We start from the raw sequence: 16,163 nt of genomic DNA on the forward strand, positions 1-16,163 counted from the left end.
GTGGATCATCAGAAAAGAACTCAGAAGCAGATCATGTGATGTATTATTTAGATTTTTATTTATTATTGTATGTATATATGTTTTTTTTCCTTTGGCAATACATTTGTAAGATTTTTCATGCCAATTAAGCAATTATTGAATTGATTAAAGATGATTAAAATAGGCCTGGATGTTTTTTTTCAAACAATTAATTTATTAATTAGAGCTTAACTGTACACCTTTAAACTAACAAAGTGTTCCAGCAAAATCAACATGGTATATTTGCACATTTTGACTTTAAAGTTAACAAATTATCAGTAAAAGTTAATAAAAAGTTAGTTTTGGTAAACTTTTATTAATTTCATCTTTCCTTTTTTTTTACAGAGTAATTTTGTTTCATGTTTGCTATTAAAATCCTAAATTATTATTATTTCTAATTAAGTAAAAAATCTGCATTTAACTCAAATGTAAACAATTAAAATAGCTTCTATTGCCTGTGCATACAGATTAATAGGGATTTTAATGCACTGTAAAAATGCTGGGCTCCACACAATTGATTTGTGTTGGGACAGCATGAAGGAACTAAGCTAACTAGTTTTTACAAACTTGGGTGGATTGAACATCAAATACATAAAAAAATAATCAAGAATAGCTGAAAGTAGCTTAAACAGTGAATGTATTTTTGCATGTATTCTTGGTCAAATAATTCAATAACAAAGTAGTTAAATTCATTTTTAGACATGGTACTTCATTTAAAAATTAAATAGTTTAGTAATTAGTTAATACACTGTAAAAATTAAATGACAAAAAGTAAAGACTTAACTTATTATTTAACTTATTTTGATAAGTTATCAGGTTTCAACAACATTTAAGTTATTCAAAGTTTAACTTCATATTTTAAATCAGTTTGATTGACGTAAGTTGAGATAATTCATTCATTCATTCATTCTCCTTCGGCTTTAGTCTCCATTTCAGAGGTCGCCACAGCGGAATGAACCACCAACTATTCAAGCATATGTTTTACGCAGTGGATACCCTTTCAGCTGCAACCCATTACTGGGAAACACCAATACACACTCTCACTCCGGCCAATTTAGTTTACCCAATTACCCTATAGCGCATGTGTTTGTACTGTGGGGGAAACCGGAGCACCTGGAGGAAACCCACGAAGAGTTAATTTGATTCAACTAAAAATAACGTAGAGAGGCAAGAACTGTTTTTACAGTGTAGTAACTATTGACTGTTTCTGATGTGACTTACCCAAACACTGGTACATTTTGACTGGTGTTGAATAAGCAGCAAACACACGTCCGTCATTCCCCGCACACATTTTTATTTTACATAGTAAAACTCCAAATGGATGCATGTTTGCGAACGTTCGCACAGCCGCCGAGACAGTGAAGAGCTCAACACACAGCTCTGTGCAATCAAATCAAAATATACCAGAGAATGAAATGTTAAATAAAACATAGCAGCTAGAAAACCGGTTTCATATCATCAGTCGAGTCACCATTACTAATGGCCAAGTCTGTTTTTTCTCTTTGCATTCAGTGTTAGTTGCTCTTTTTCCTTCTTTATAAATAAATAAAACTCTCACACCTGCACTATTAATAATGACTCATCAGCAAAACACACAGACTCAGAGTTCACGTGATGGAGAGTGTGTGTGTGTGTGTTTGCTCTGATTGTGAATGGAGAAGCAAACTGAACTCATTATTGAATTCATTAGTGAAGCTTCTAATGGACGCTCATTTCTGCCGATTAATCAATGTAAAAGGAGGTAAATAAAACTTTTCCAGCCTATTTTTCATCTCCCAATTTCAAGTTATAAGGTCATAATTGTAAGTTTGCATCTTGACATTATTAATTTCTTCCAGAGCTGCTTACATCTCGCGTTTCTCTTCCTAAAATGTAAGTTTACACTTCACAATTCAGATTTTTAGGGAAATATATTAAATAATAAAAATAATAATAATAATTAAAAAGGTAATAGCAAATTTTTCATTTCACAATTCAGACTTTTAACCCAAAATTGCAAGAAATAAAATAATGATTATATAATTGCATTATTAAAAATAAGTGCTAATTATGAAATAATGTTTATGCTGCATTTACGTTCAAGAAAAAAGTAGAAATTGAGATATATTTCATTGTTAAAAAACATTTGCATAACATTTTAGGGTTTTACCAGAATTAACAGAGTAAAAAAAGTAAAATTTTACTTCTTGTCAAGTTTATATCTCAAAATTCTGAGAAAAAAAGTCTGGTTAGACTTTATTTAAGGTGTCCTTGTTACACATTCATGGTATTTGCTGTAGTAATTACATTCAACTAACCCTAGACCATAATCTAACCATATAGTAAGTACACATAATTAATATTACTCAGTACTTAAATGAATATTTACACTTCAACAAAGACGCCTTAAATTAAAGTGTAACCAAAAGTCATTATTGCAAGAAAAAAGTCTGAATTGCAAGATTTAAACTCGCTTTTTTTATATCTGCGGCACAATAAAACTTCCAATAGTTATAATAATACACAATCTGCTTAATCCACTGCTACTAAAACCCTTCAAAAGTTGAGGGAGAACGTGATACGCAAATAAAAGTGACATAAGCATGAAGTGTAATAAATTAGCTAATTGGAGCCCAAATAATAAAAAAAAACAGTCAGTCAATAATAACCTCGGCTACATCAGTGTGTGTGTGTGTGTGTGTGTGTGTGTGTGTGAAAGTGACACTGCATCATCATGAGTTCAGTGCTGTCTTAAAAACACAACCAAAGCCAATCAAACGTCGGCTTCACTGCATGAATTCAAACCTTATTAGCATAGACATGCCCCCTATTCTATCTATTAGCCTGTTAAACCACGCCCCTCGAGTCTGCGGGTGGTGAAAAAGAGAAAAAGAAGAGATGAAATGGAGGAAGAGCAGGCAGAAAAGATGAAGAACGAAAGAGAGAAAGAGAGAGAGAGATTGGGGTGAAGTGAGGAGGAAAAGGAGGATCAGTATTCTTCCTGGTCTTGTGGCTGTTCGTCAATCTCTTCGTCCTCTGGAGGCGCAAAACCATCCTGAAAACAAAACACATTATTATTAAATCCTTTACTTGGCGCTGATATAACATATGAACTGTAATTAGTTACTAAAAGATAAACTAGTGACAAATTACATGATGAAATCTGTAGTCAGTAATATATTTTTTAGATTACACATTTACGGAAGTGTAATCAGATTACTTTTGGATTACATTTAGATTACTTTTACATTCATGGTAGTGTAATGTGATTATTATAGATTACATTTAGATTACTTTTGCATTTATAGTAGTGTAATTGAGTACTTCTGGATTACATTAGATTACTTTTGTATTTACAGTAGTATCATCGAGTATTTTAGATTACATTTAGATTACATTTGCATTCATTGTAATGTAATTTGAGTACTTTTGTATTACTATTAGATTACTTTTGCATTTATGGTAATGTAATCCGAGTACTTGTGGATTACATTTAGATTACTTTTGCATTTATGGTAATGTAATCAGAGTACTTGTGGATTACATTTAGATTACTTTTGCATTTATGGTAATGCAATCAGAGTACTTGTGGATTACATTTAGATTACTTTTGCATTTAGTGTAATTGAATATTTATGGATTACATTTAGATTACTTTTGCATTCATTGTAGTGCAGGCACGTGCACACATAGGGCTCACCCCGTGCAGTGCACATGCCCTTTTTAGTCTAGGATAGAAAGTGCCCTTCCCAAATGAACTGAGTAGTGTAATCTGAGTACTTTTGGATTACTTTAGAATACTTTTGTATTTACAGTAATGTAATAGAGTATTTTAGATTACAATTAGATTACTTTTGCATTTATGGTAATGTAATCTGAGTACTTTTGGATTACATTTAGATTACTTTTGCATTTATGGTAGTGGAATCTAAGTACTTTTGGATTACATTAGATAACTTTTGCATTTACAGTAGTGTAATCTGAGTATTTTAGATTACATTTAGATTACTTTTGCATTTATGGCAGTGTAATCTGAGTACTTTTGGATTACATTAGATTACTTCTGTATTTACAATAGTGTAATCTGAGTATTTTAGATTACATTTAGATTACTTCTCACTTTAGTCCCATATCTCCATTTTGTTTATATTGTGAAAGTTTAATAAACAAATGTGTAGTGTTTGTTGTTAGCATGTTTCACCTCTGTGGCGTAGAGGATGTCGATGATTTTTCCCAGGACGGGGTTACTGTCGCTCTCGTGCTCTTGGCAGATCAGCTCAATGTCTCTGAGTTTGCTGAAGTAAAAGTCTCGCTCTTTCTCCAAACCGTCCACCGTCAATTTCAGATCCATCAGCTGCACAAACAAACAAAAACACAGCGTAAATTAACATCTACAGATTACAGTTTAAATTCAATTAATTTATTAATACGCGATTAAAAATGTACTTATTTAATAACATTTAGAGAACATTTTGAAGTAACATTTCTGATATTTACACACAGAAAACATTCAGAAGTAATCTTTTCACAATGTAATGTAAACGTGTACCTGTTGGTTGAGCTCCATGATCTCGGCGTCGCCTCCATTTCGTGATATTGGTGTGTTTCGTCGTATTCCAGTTGAGGGGGTGGAGCTTATGGCACGCTGGGGGGTGGGCATTGTTTTTGGTGCTGTCGGTGACGTCCGCTGGGGTCCTAGATATGTAACCAAAGTCATCAGCCAAACGAAGCACACCACCTCCCTCATCAGCCAATTACAACACACCGCCCCCTCATCATCAGACAATCAAAACACACCACTTCCCTCATCAGCCAATTACAACACACCACCATCAGCCAATCAGAGCATAGACTCGTTAGTCAATCACAGCACATCACCTCTCTCATCAGCCTATTGCAGCATACCACCTCGCTTATCAGCCAATCTCAATCTATCACAACATACTGCCTCACTCATAGGCCAATTGCAAAGCAGCACCTCATTTATCAGCCAATCATAACGCACTACCTCATTCATTAGCCAATCACAGCACAAACCACATCATTCATCAGCCAATCACAACACAACATCTGACATATCAGCCAATCATAATGCAGAAGCTCTCTCGCAAGCCAATCATAAGTCTCAGATTCGTAGGCCAAAGCCCAGAGCCAGAACAAACACAAAACTGTTAGCATGAAAAGTCTTCAGGAAAAGAGACTTAAAGCAGAAACGACACACAGATGGGAAGGCATTGTGTGTGTTACCTGAGGATCTGGAGGGGCTCTTGAGTTTGTGGAAAAGGAAAACTTCACCTGGGTTTGGTGGAGGTGTGACGTCCTGACCCTGCCGCGCTAACTGAGGGTCGTACTCCTTCCCGTCGTAATTGGCGTCAAAAAACTTCTTAAACCACTGAACGAACTCAAAGTTGTCCTGAAACTTCCCTTTGACCAGCTTCTCCACTGGAATGATCTGAAACACACCATCGCACAAATCAAAAGCAAGTCATTAATTACAAAAAATAAACAATTAAAATCAATCATAAATATTATACAATTTTATTATACAAACATATTTATGTTTATTTTTTACATTTAGTTTTTATTCCATTTTTGCAATATTATATATTAATATATATTTTTTGTTATATATCTAGTTAAAAAGTTAAAACGGCAACGTTTCTAATTTTTAAACTAGTTTACTTATTTATTTGTATTTTATTTATGCAGAAAAAATCATTTCATTCCAACAAACAAAATTCAATAAAATTTAAATTAAATGAGATATTAGTGTAAATTAATTTTAATAATCAAAAAATAAATATATTTTTAATCCAACTGCAATTGACAGCACAAATATATTTGTTATTTATTTACATTATTTAGATTGTTATTTATTTATTTATTATATTTACAAATACAGTGCACAGCATAATCAAGGACACCCTATTTTAAAAATTAATTTTATCAGTTGAATTATTTAAATTTTATCAATTTCTGAATATAGGCCATATATTTTGGTGTCTTTGAACAAAACAGATTTATTTAACAGAGATATTTATTACAATAATATTTTAGTCACCAAAAATCCTTCGAAATATAAAGATTTAAATTCATGCTAAATATTGTATTTGTTATTTGTTTATTGTTTTTTGCTCCTTTTAAAATTCTTATTAAATATTTTTCCCTTAGATATGAATTTGGGTGTACTAATTTTTGGACCCCCTGATGAATGAATTAATTTTTGGACTGATTTCTTCAGTAATTTTGTTAGAATAGCTCCAGATTTGACTTCAGTACTGGCTAATCTAATGTCTATGCACAAATATAACATTGTAAAGCTTCCTGTAGAGAATATTCATTAAATGCGAGATTTGTGAGGGGTGCACTCATATATGCTGAGCACTGTGTGTCAAATAATTGATATATGAGGTTGAAATCCTGAAAACGTCTCAGACCTTGTCCACGTTCATCCTCTTGAAGGCCGCCTGCAGCACTTTGAAGTTGTGGATGTACTCGTGCTCCAGCTTGGCCTGAAACTTCACCTTCTTGAGCAGAATACAGCCCGGAAACAGCATGTCCATGAACTGACAGTAGGCCACACCTGAAGAGTCATCATATTAGCATTTTAGCGTTATTTTCAGTTTTTAAATTTAACCTACACCCCTTTCAGATCAGTTTGTAAATTCAGTGAATCATTTGCTCATTCTGAATGGATGATTTGAATCAGTGAGTTGTTAACTGAAGACTCACTCTGAACGATTCTTTTTAAATCAGTGAGTTTTTTTTTTTTTGTACCAAAGACTCACTATGAACGAATCATTTAAATCAGTGAGTTGTTTACTTTAGACTTTTATCAGATCATTTGAATCAGTGAGTCATTTACTGAAGACTCAGAATGAAATATTTGAGTCAGTAAGTTGCTGACTGTAGACTCGCTCTTAGTGAATTATTTGATTCAGTGAGTTGTTTACTAAAGTCTCACACTGAATGAAATGTTAGAATCAACGAGTTCTTTACTGAAGACTCCCTCTGAATGGATCATTTGAATCAGTGAGTTGTTAACTCACTCTGAACAGATCATTTGAATCAGCGAGTCATTTACTGAAGACTCGTGACGCACCTGAGCACAGCTGCTCGATCTTGGTGTAGGTGAGCTGCAGAGAGTCGTTCACCCAGGCCAGCATGTCATGTCTGCTCAGGTTCTCGATGGTCATCGATGTGGAGTAAACGTTTACCGCCATCCCACAACTGCACATGCACAGAAACACACAGTTAAACAGGGCAGATGTCATTCAGAACGCTCCAACATTACAAAAAAAAAACACTGCAACATTGAAAAAAACATTTAACCTGTTCTGCCACAATGCACATTAGTTATTGAATTAAATTGTCTTTAATTGTTACTATTTTTATGATGACAATAAACAGGCAACATTATCAGAACGTTCTGTAAACATTCTGATAATGTTAACAGAAGTAATCTCGAAGCACTTTCTGGAACTATCTGAGTCTACATGATTCACGTAACGATTTATTATTTTGGACTTCTGGGTTGCAAATCTCCATCTCTCTATATATGGCTCTGGTTAAACCAAAGACTAGAATACACAAGACGTGTCACTCATATAGTTCTGAATGATGGAAAGTGTAACAGTCAATATGGCGACTGAAGCCCCGCCTTCTAGCACAGGAGCCAATCACTGATCGATATAGACTGATGATTCTCCGGGGGAGGGGCTCAGACCAGACGTGTGTTTAGGGCAGTTCCTGCAGCTTCATTATGAACTCTCTGTGCTCAGCAAACACACTGGAATCTCTCTGGTTAAATGTCCAACAGAAATGACTCCGAGCTAAATCAAATCCGTGTAAATCAAACACTCACCAAGACTGCTGTAGGATAAAAAATATTTAATTTAAATTCACAAACAACTTAGACTCCTATTAAACGAAATTAAAATGCTTCAGTATTTCATAGATTCATTCACTTTCCTTTGGCTTTGTCCCTTTTTTATCAGGGGTCATGACAGCAGAATTAAGCGCCAACTATTCCAACATATGTTTCCCTTCCAGCTGCAACCCAGTACTGGGAAACACCCATACAAACTCATTCACACACACTCATACACTATGGCCAATTTACTTCATCAATTCCCCTATAGCGCATGTGTTTGGACTGTGGGGGAAACCGCGCACCCAGAGGAAACCCACGCTAACATGGGGAGAACATGCAAACTCCACACAGAAACGCCAACCGGTTCAGCCGGGAGTTGAATCAGCGACCTTCCTGCTATAAGGCCACAGTGCTAACCACTGAGCCATTTTGTAGTATTATTAAGTGTAGTTTGAAACTTTTTACAGTGATTAAAAGCAACATATTCACAACACGTTTAATGACATGTGCTGCTGCTGTCAGAGGTGTGTGTCTGTTCTTAGACTGCAGTAATGAGATTAAACTCAGCACGCGCACACACACACACACACACACACACACACACACACACACACACACACACACACACACACACACAGGTATTCTGCTTTAACTGTTCAAGACTGTAAATACGCACATAGGATTATCAGCCCCAAACACACACACTTTGACTGAAAACACTCATTACAGCAGTGCATTCATTAATTCTCGTTTGCTTATAAATACAGAAAATATCTTACAAACTATTACACATTGATAAACAGCAAAAGTGAGTTGATTTAACACTTTAAAGCTGCGAAAACGAGTTAAACCTTTGACCTTTACCCATAATTCTTTATGGCATTATGGTTATGATGACACATGACCGCTGATAACTGATGTCTCTTTCTAAAAGCCTTAGAGTACAGGTCCCAAACTTGCTTTTTTTTTAAATAAAGCATAAATATATTAAATTAAAATACACAGTTTAAATTTAAAACCAAAACAAAATAATTTTTAGCATTAATATTATTAAATCATGAAGACAAAATGATGCTAGGTGAATAAAACAATTACTACATAATGTAAACAGTCCGAGGGTAAAACTATGATAAATTAATTTGCAAACTAATTCATTCATTCATTCATTTTCCTTCGGCTTAGTCCCTTTATTCATCAGTGGTCGACACAGTGGAATAAGCCGACTACTCCAGCATATGTTTCACACAGCTGATGCCCTTCCAGCTGCAACCCAGTACTGGGAAACAACCAGACACTCATTCACACACACACACTCAAACACTACAGCCAATTTAGCTTTGCCAATTCACCTATGCCACATGTCTTTAGACTGGTCCAGCCGGGACTTGAACCAACAACCTTCTTGCTGTGAGGCCACAATGCTAACCACTCAGCCACTGTGTTGGCCCGAAATTAACTGATATTAGTCCAAATTAAAAAGTTGTTTACCTGCTATTATTGTGATCATTAAGCGATATTAGAAAAGTGAAAATATTTTAAAAAGTATTGATCACTTATTATTACACATTTCAAGTGATTTTATTAGTCAGCGACTCAATTCAAGTGATTTTAGTTGTTTTGCTGACAATAAAGGACTATAATCTGCTTTAGGATTTAATAATTCCTGCATTAAAGAACTAAAATTACTAATTTAACACTAAACCCATTAGTACGATGTCATGAAGAGTGAAAAAACACATAAAAAATGTTCAGTCTCAACCAATGGCAAGAGTTTGGGGGCGGGGCTATCTCTTCATCCAGCCAATCACAGATTTGGGAACCATTTTTATATCTGCAGCTCTTTCTGACACACAGCGTCTCAATTAAACAAGAATGTTCGATCACACACTCTTACTGTTTAACTAAGTGACCCACTAACAGCCTGGCAACACACACACTTATACATGCACACACACATTATCACACACTCATACATACACACACTATCAGACTCACACCTACACCACATACACACACTCAAAAATACACTCACACACACATACTGTCAGACTCGCACCTATACCACATACACACTCACTCAAATACACACACTTACTGTCTGACATACATACACTCTCTCACATACACACACACACACACACACACACACACACACACACACACACACACACACTCTCTCTCTATCTCTTTCTCTCTCACACACAAGCACACACACACCGTCAGTAGGTGGACGTGTCTGTAGTGCTCTTGCTCTCCTCTGGGTATCTACTCCAGATCAGTGTCCTACAAGCAAACACACACAGAAACACAGATTATTAAACTATCACGCCTCAGATGAATGCTCAGTGTCTGATGTTTATGTGTTGTGGTCTGTAGCGGTGTAATAAGCAGGGTAAAGTACATCCAGCCGGTTGTTTCCGCAGAATAAACCCTTCAGTCTCCTATAACAGTGCTCTGCTTCACATCGGGCTGCTGATAAATCTGTCTGGCTTTATTCTGAGACAACAACCTGCCGGATCTACTTACTGTGCTATTAGCTGACATTAACACAGATGAGTAAGTACCATAATAAATGTGTGGTTCATTGTTTGTTCATGCTAGTAAATACTCTGACTAACATTAGGGTCACCGTAAAAATATTCCCTTTATTCCAGAAGTCCTCACACAAACAGGTTTTCAGCCCGCTGGACAATGTGCTTACAGAAACAGAGTGTATGGTGTGTGTGTGTGTGTGTGTGCGTGCATGCATGTTTGTGAGTTTATGTTTATATGTGTGTGTGTGTGCATGCATGAGTGTGTATGGGTGATCGAGCACGTAGGTGTTTGTTAGAGAGCAAGCAAGCAGATGTGTGTGTGTGTGTGTGTGTGGGTGTGTGAGATGTAGTGAATGTGTGTGGTGTGATTTTGTGTGCATGGGTGTGTGTGTGATGTTTTGTGTGTTTATGTATGTATGTGTGTGCATCCATGAGTGTGTGAATGGTTGTGCATGCGTGTTTGTGAGAGAACGAGCAAGTGTGTGTGTGTGTGTGTGTGTGTGTGTGTGTACCGTTCCAGGTGAGTTATGGGTAAAAGCGTGACCGTCACACCGGTTTTGTCTTACAATCACTCCAGTCAGCCGCAGTCAGCATTATTTCCACACACACAATGGCTTTCCCATGAGTGTACATTCTTCTGTGAGTGCTGCAAACTGATTTATTTATTAATAATTACATAATTTATTACAATTTAATGCGACTTCTGCATCGAGGAAAGGCATTATATTCTAATGTAAATGTATTTATTCTTTTGAATTACTCCAGACATCTCCTGTTTGTTTCTTTCTACATTTATGGCCTGAGAAGCAGATTAAAGCTGTAACTGTAGTCATTTTGCGTTGCTTTTTTATGTTTAAATATTACATCATTTACTTTTAATTTAAAGCAACATGTTTAACTTTATTTCAGAGTGTTTTCAATCATCGAAAAATAAATGTGTTTCAAATTGAAAAACAAAAACAGTTTGGACTGAATATTTTAATTTCATCCAGCCAATAGGCTTTAGTTTGCATCACAACAGTGAATCCTGATTGGTTACTGACACTGTCAGTCAGAGCAGTGGGAGGAGCTTATCGTTTGACTGAATTAAGTTGATGTCATCGACACTTCAGAGGAAAATCAGCTTGAAATCTCGACTTAAATCAATAGTTTTTGCAGGTGTGTGTGTGTGTGTGTGTATTACTGTAAAACACAACAGCGGTCCTGATGAGTGTGTGTGCTGTGGTGTGAATGAAGAGCTCACTGTAACACTGAGCCTGTGCTTTCTGCTGACCCGAGCTCTGCAAAACACACACTATGGAAATACTTGTGTGTGTGTGTGTGTGTGTGTGTGTGAGTGTGTGTATATGAGTCTGAGAATGATTGGTGAATGTGGGTGTGAGTCTGTGAATAAGTGTGTTCATTTGTTTGTGAGTCTATGTATGTGTGTGTGTGATGGTGTTTGTGTGTGCATGACTAGTGTGTGTTTGAGTGCGAGTCTGTGAATGTGTTTGTGTGCAAGTCTGTAATTGAGAGAGTGTGTGTGTGTGAGCAAGAAAAAGAGAATGAGAGTCTATGAATGTGTGTATGTAATTATGTTTGTGTGCAAGTCTGTGAATGAATGTGTGAGCGAGTGTGCGCAAAAGAGGAAGTGAGAGAGTCTGTGAATTTGTGTGTGTGTGATCCTGTGAATGAATGTGTGTGAGTAAAAGAAAGAAAGAAAGAAAGAAAGAAAGCATGTGTGGTGTGTGTGTATGAGCATGTGAGGCTATGTGTGTATGAGTTTGTCAGTGTGTGTGAGAGAATATCCGAGTGTGAGTCCATATGATTGTGTGCGTTTGTTTGTGTATGTCTATTTCCATGCATTACTGTGTGTGTGTGTGTGTTTGTATTTGTGTGTGTGGGAGTGACCTCACCCTGTGTGCTGATAACAGTGTGTGTTTACAGTGGTTGTGTTCATGAGGTCATTGTTATGGTTTTGTTTGTCTGTTTAAATATGTCTACACACACACACACACTCTTCATGTTTCAGAGGTTTATCGAAGCGTCTCGTATCGTGTGGTATGTCTCAGGCCATTTGCTATGAATATCCCGCATTCTTTTCTGTGTGTGGGAACTCAGCGAATCAGTGTGTGTGTGTGTGTGTGTTTACTGTCTGCACAGCTTCCAAAGGCTTATTCCAGCTTCACCATTTATGAATGAATGAATAAGATAAGTTTATTTATTTTCCTCTCACACTGCAGTTTGTATTTGATATTACGTGTATAATGTGGAGATTTATTATTTGCACTCATTTATCCTTTAAAGCTTTAACCTCATTTCACATTAAGCAGCATTCCTGAGATTTAAACACTGAACTGATGTGGTCATTCATACTTAACAAAAATATAAAGAGCTTAAAATAATAGAAACGACACTGGCACTCCCAGTATTTAAGCACTAAAATCAGCATAATAACATAATAATATAATTACAACAAATAAAACGGCTCATTCACGAGGCTGGATTAATCATAGGCTGAAAGGTTGTGTTATAAAATAAATATCAGAGCAACAACTAAATGAAAATTAGACTATTAGATGGCCACACAGACAATTATTAAACTGTGCAGGGCTCAACAATAAGGACTGCCCGATGGCCCAGGGCCAGCGTGTGACATGCTCGGGACAGTAGACAGGATCATTATCAGGCCACTGCTGCCTTGTCATTAAAGTTTATTTGCCTGTGACTATGTCAATTGCGCACAAATACAGTCTGAAGGCTGATTTACACTTCTGCTTCAAGCGCATGCTACGGCGCAGCCTATGCGTTGACGCATAGCCCTACGTCATGGCCGTCGGCATCGCTGACTACCACTTCCCAAAAAATGTAACTACACGTCGAAACAACGCGTAGCGCAAGCTCTGTAATGGGTCAGCTTGGTAGTGCTGACGAGTCAGGACAGGACCGAGAGCAGTGCGAGCTCGATGGAGCGATTGTTTACAAGTGTGGAGTCCCGTGAAGGAGCTCCGGATGGAAAGTTTTGTTTTGTGTTTACCTCATAGCTAAAGTTGTTCCACATCTGCCGGTTCCTGCCTCAAAATGAGCGGATTTGAGCCACTTGTACATCCAAGAAGCGTTCAGAACAAAACAAACACCAGCGAAGAAACTCGAGACAGAGGAACATTAACACCTCACTGCCAACTAGCAATTCGGAAGTGTTCATGCACAACAAAAACAGAGCGCAGAAGTATAAATGCACAGCTACGCGCGTTGCATGCGCCGTGGGTCACGCAGATCACTTGACGTAGAAGTATAAACCAGGCTTTAGAATCGAGAAACAGTTTGTGTTTTTAAGCCTTCAAATGTTATCTTCTCGGTTCCTCTTTTCTGATTGGATGTTGTGAGCACGTTATTTTTTCCGTAACAACCAGTACAGCGAAAAGACGGCAACATTAAATGATGATGCTAAAGAAAACGTTCATTTCTAACGTCTTGGAAGCTGACATTTACAAGGGTACACCAGGACTCAAAATATGAAGTGCTGTTTTGTAGTTTGCCGTCAGTTTGGCAGCTCAGCCACCTTTTGTTTTGCAATAAAATACCTGCATGTTTTGCTACTTTTGTTTGCATAACACTTTGAATTTTGCTCATTATACATTTATTAAATATTTAAATTCTAGATTTACAAACATTTTGACATGTTTCTTTTTTAAATTTGTGGCTAAGACATGGCTATTGACTTTTTTTTTTGGTGGGGCCAGTGGAAATTTTGGCAGGGCAAGTAAAATCTGAACCACTGGTCCGATCGGGCCAGTAGAAAAAATCCTTAGCACTGAACCCTGCTGTCTGTGTATATAAAACATGAGATCTAATGATCATACACACACAGCTTACTGTTTCAAGTGTTCAACAGTCAATATTATTATTATTATTAGTAGTAGTAGTAGTAATTAGGGCTGAACAATATATTGTTTGAGTATCAATATCGCAATTTGTGTATCCGCAATAGTCACATTCCTGGATTAGATTATTTACTAAATATTAAGATATAAGGATATTATTTCTATCTTATTGTGTACAATTATTTCTACATGATGATGAGCGTGTCATTTTGATTGCTTAACTTTTGTATTTGAACAGTGTTGGATCATAAAGCACTGCATATTTCACTTTTATCTTTGCTCTGTTATAATTATGCATAAATGTAATTTATTATTTTTTATGCAAATCATTTCACTAGAGCTGAATTTTTAAAATATTTCCAAATAGAGCTATTCAATTCACCTGTTGTAATTATAATCACATTTATTGCAGCAAAACGAAATATCCCAATGTGAGATTTTTTCAATATCGTGCAGCTCTAGTAGTAGTAATAATAATAAATAATTAAATATGAATGTTTATAATTTCTCTAAATATTTTATTTAGTTTCAGAAAACAATGCACATTCAGAAGACTCTTATTCTTCTGACGCTCTTTATAAATACGACACTATAAATAATAATAATAATAATAATAATAATACGAATACATGTTGGTAAATGCGTCACTGGTGCACACAGGCCACCTCTTCACGTGTGTGTGTCTAATGTATCGCAATATGCACTACACTATAACATGACTATAATAATCTAATGTTTGAGCGCTGGGTCAGTCAGAGGGCCGGTGACGTCAGGGGCCGGTGCGCGTCTCTGCGGCCGCGAGCGTTCACTTACAGCGGGTCAAACACTGAACTGCGCTGGATCTCAGAAAACAACAATTCAGCCGCTAAACGCGAATAGAATATGAAGAAAGCGTATGTGGGACACGCGTGTCTACGCGAGTGTGCGTGTGTGTGTAAAGGGCCTCAGCGGACTGACGCGACTCTGACTGGAAAAACACTGACGCTCTTATTCACGAGCTCACAGCCTTCAGCACTGCAGACCCTTCACACACTCTTACTGTGGTAAATGAGCGGTTTTACTCACGGTTGTGGTAAATCTGTCCCGTGTCTCTGCGGTGTGGATCAGTGCGCAGTCTCTCTCGTAATCAGCGTCTCTGGATACGCAGCGCGCAACACGCGCACCCTCCTGAGCGCGCCCCGGCAGCGCGCATGCGTCACAGGGAAACGTGCGCGCGCACTGGAATGCGTACAGTGAAGTACAGAAGCAGAAACACAGATAGACAGATAGACAGATAGATAGATAGATAGATAGATAGATAGATAGATAGATAGATAGATAGATAGATAGATAGATAGATAGATAGATAGACAGACAGACAGACAGACAGACAGACAGACAGACAGACAGACAGACAGACAGACAGACAGACAGACAGACAGACAGATAGATAGATAGATAGATAGATAGATAGATAGATAGATAGATAGATAGATAGATAGATAGATAGACAGATAGACAGATAGACAGATAGACAGATAGACAGATAGAGATAGATAGATAGAGATAGATAGAGATAGATAGATAGATAGAGATAGATAGATAGATAGATAGATAGATAGATAGATAGATAGACAGATAGATAGATAGATAGATAGATAGATAGATGTATATGATTGCAAATAAAATATAAATGAAAGTAATCGTAAATAAACAAATATATTGTCAGCCTACACCTGAAGTCATTACAGCTTTATTTTCCGACTTTTCCTCGTTGTTTTCAGTCAAATCTCACGGCGTATTATTATTTAAATATAAAAATATATATTTCAATCAAATCACAATTTGTTTTAGCTACAGCTTGACTGTTTTTCTAATTTCAGCTAAGTGTATTTTAGCTCAATATATCAATAAAGC

The 16,163-nt window shown here is 36.6% G+C and overlaps 1 protein-coding gene across 4 annotated transcripts; it reads right to left on the minus strand.

Moving 5' to 3' along the window:
- Window positions 1-1,291: 1,291 nt before the first annotated feature.
- On the minus strand, window positions 1,292-15,412 carry mapre3b (microtubule-associated protein, RP/EB family, member 3b). Of its 4 annotated transcripts, none has more exons than XM_021474989.3 (8): window positions 15,333-15,412; window positions 10,088-10,153; window positions 7,100-7,227; window positions 6,435-6,580; window positions 5,245-5,449; window positions 4,547-4,692; window positions 4,199-4,351; window positions 1,292-3,052 (listed from the first exon to the last, which is right to left on the minus strand). In XM_021474989.3, exons 3-8 carry the CDS (start codon window positions 7,218-7,220, stop codon window positions 2,987-2,989), a joined length of 837 nt encoding a protein of 278 aa, XP_021330664.2. In that variant the 5' UTR covers window positions 7,221-7,227; window positions 10,088-10,153; window positions 15,333-15,412; the 3' UTR covers window positions 1,292-2,986.
- Window positions 15,413-16,163: the final 751 nt, after the last annotated feature.

The sequence above is a fragment of the Danio rerio genome, chromosome 4 (assembly GCF_049306965.1).
Source record: "Danio rerio strain Tuebingen ecotype United States chromosome 4, GRCz12tu, whole genome shotgun sequence".
Taxonomy (NCBI): domain Eukaryota; kingdom Metazoa; phylum Chordata; class Actinopteri; order Cypriniformes; family Danionidae; genus Danio; species Danio rerio.

Excerpts from the sequence above, each read along its gene's own strand:
- mapre3b (XM_021474990.3), bottom strand. The coding sequence starts at position 7,220 with ATGGCGGTAAACGTTTACTCCACATCGATGACCATCGAGAACCTGAGC. Across the intron at positions 4,693-5,244 it reads GAGCCCCTCCAGATCCTCAG|GACCCCAGCGGACGTCACCG; the intron begins GTAACACACACA and ends TTACATATCTAG. Across the intron at positions 3,053-4,198 it reads ACATCCTCTACGCCACAGAG|GATGGTTTTGCGCCTCCAGA; the intron begins GTGAAACATGCT and ends TTTTGTTTTCAG.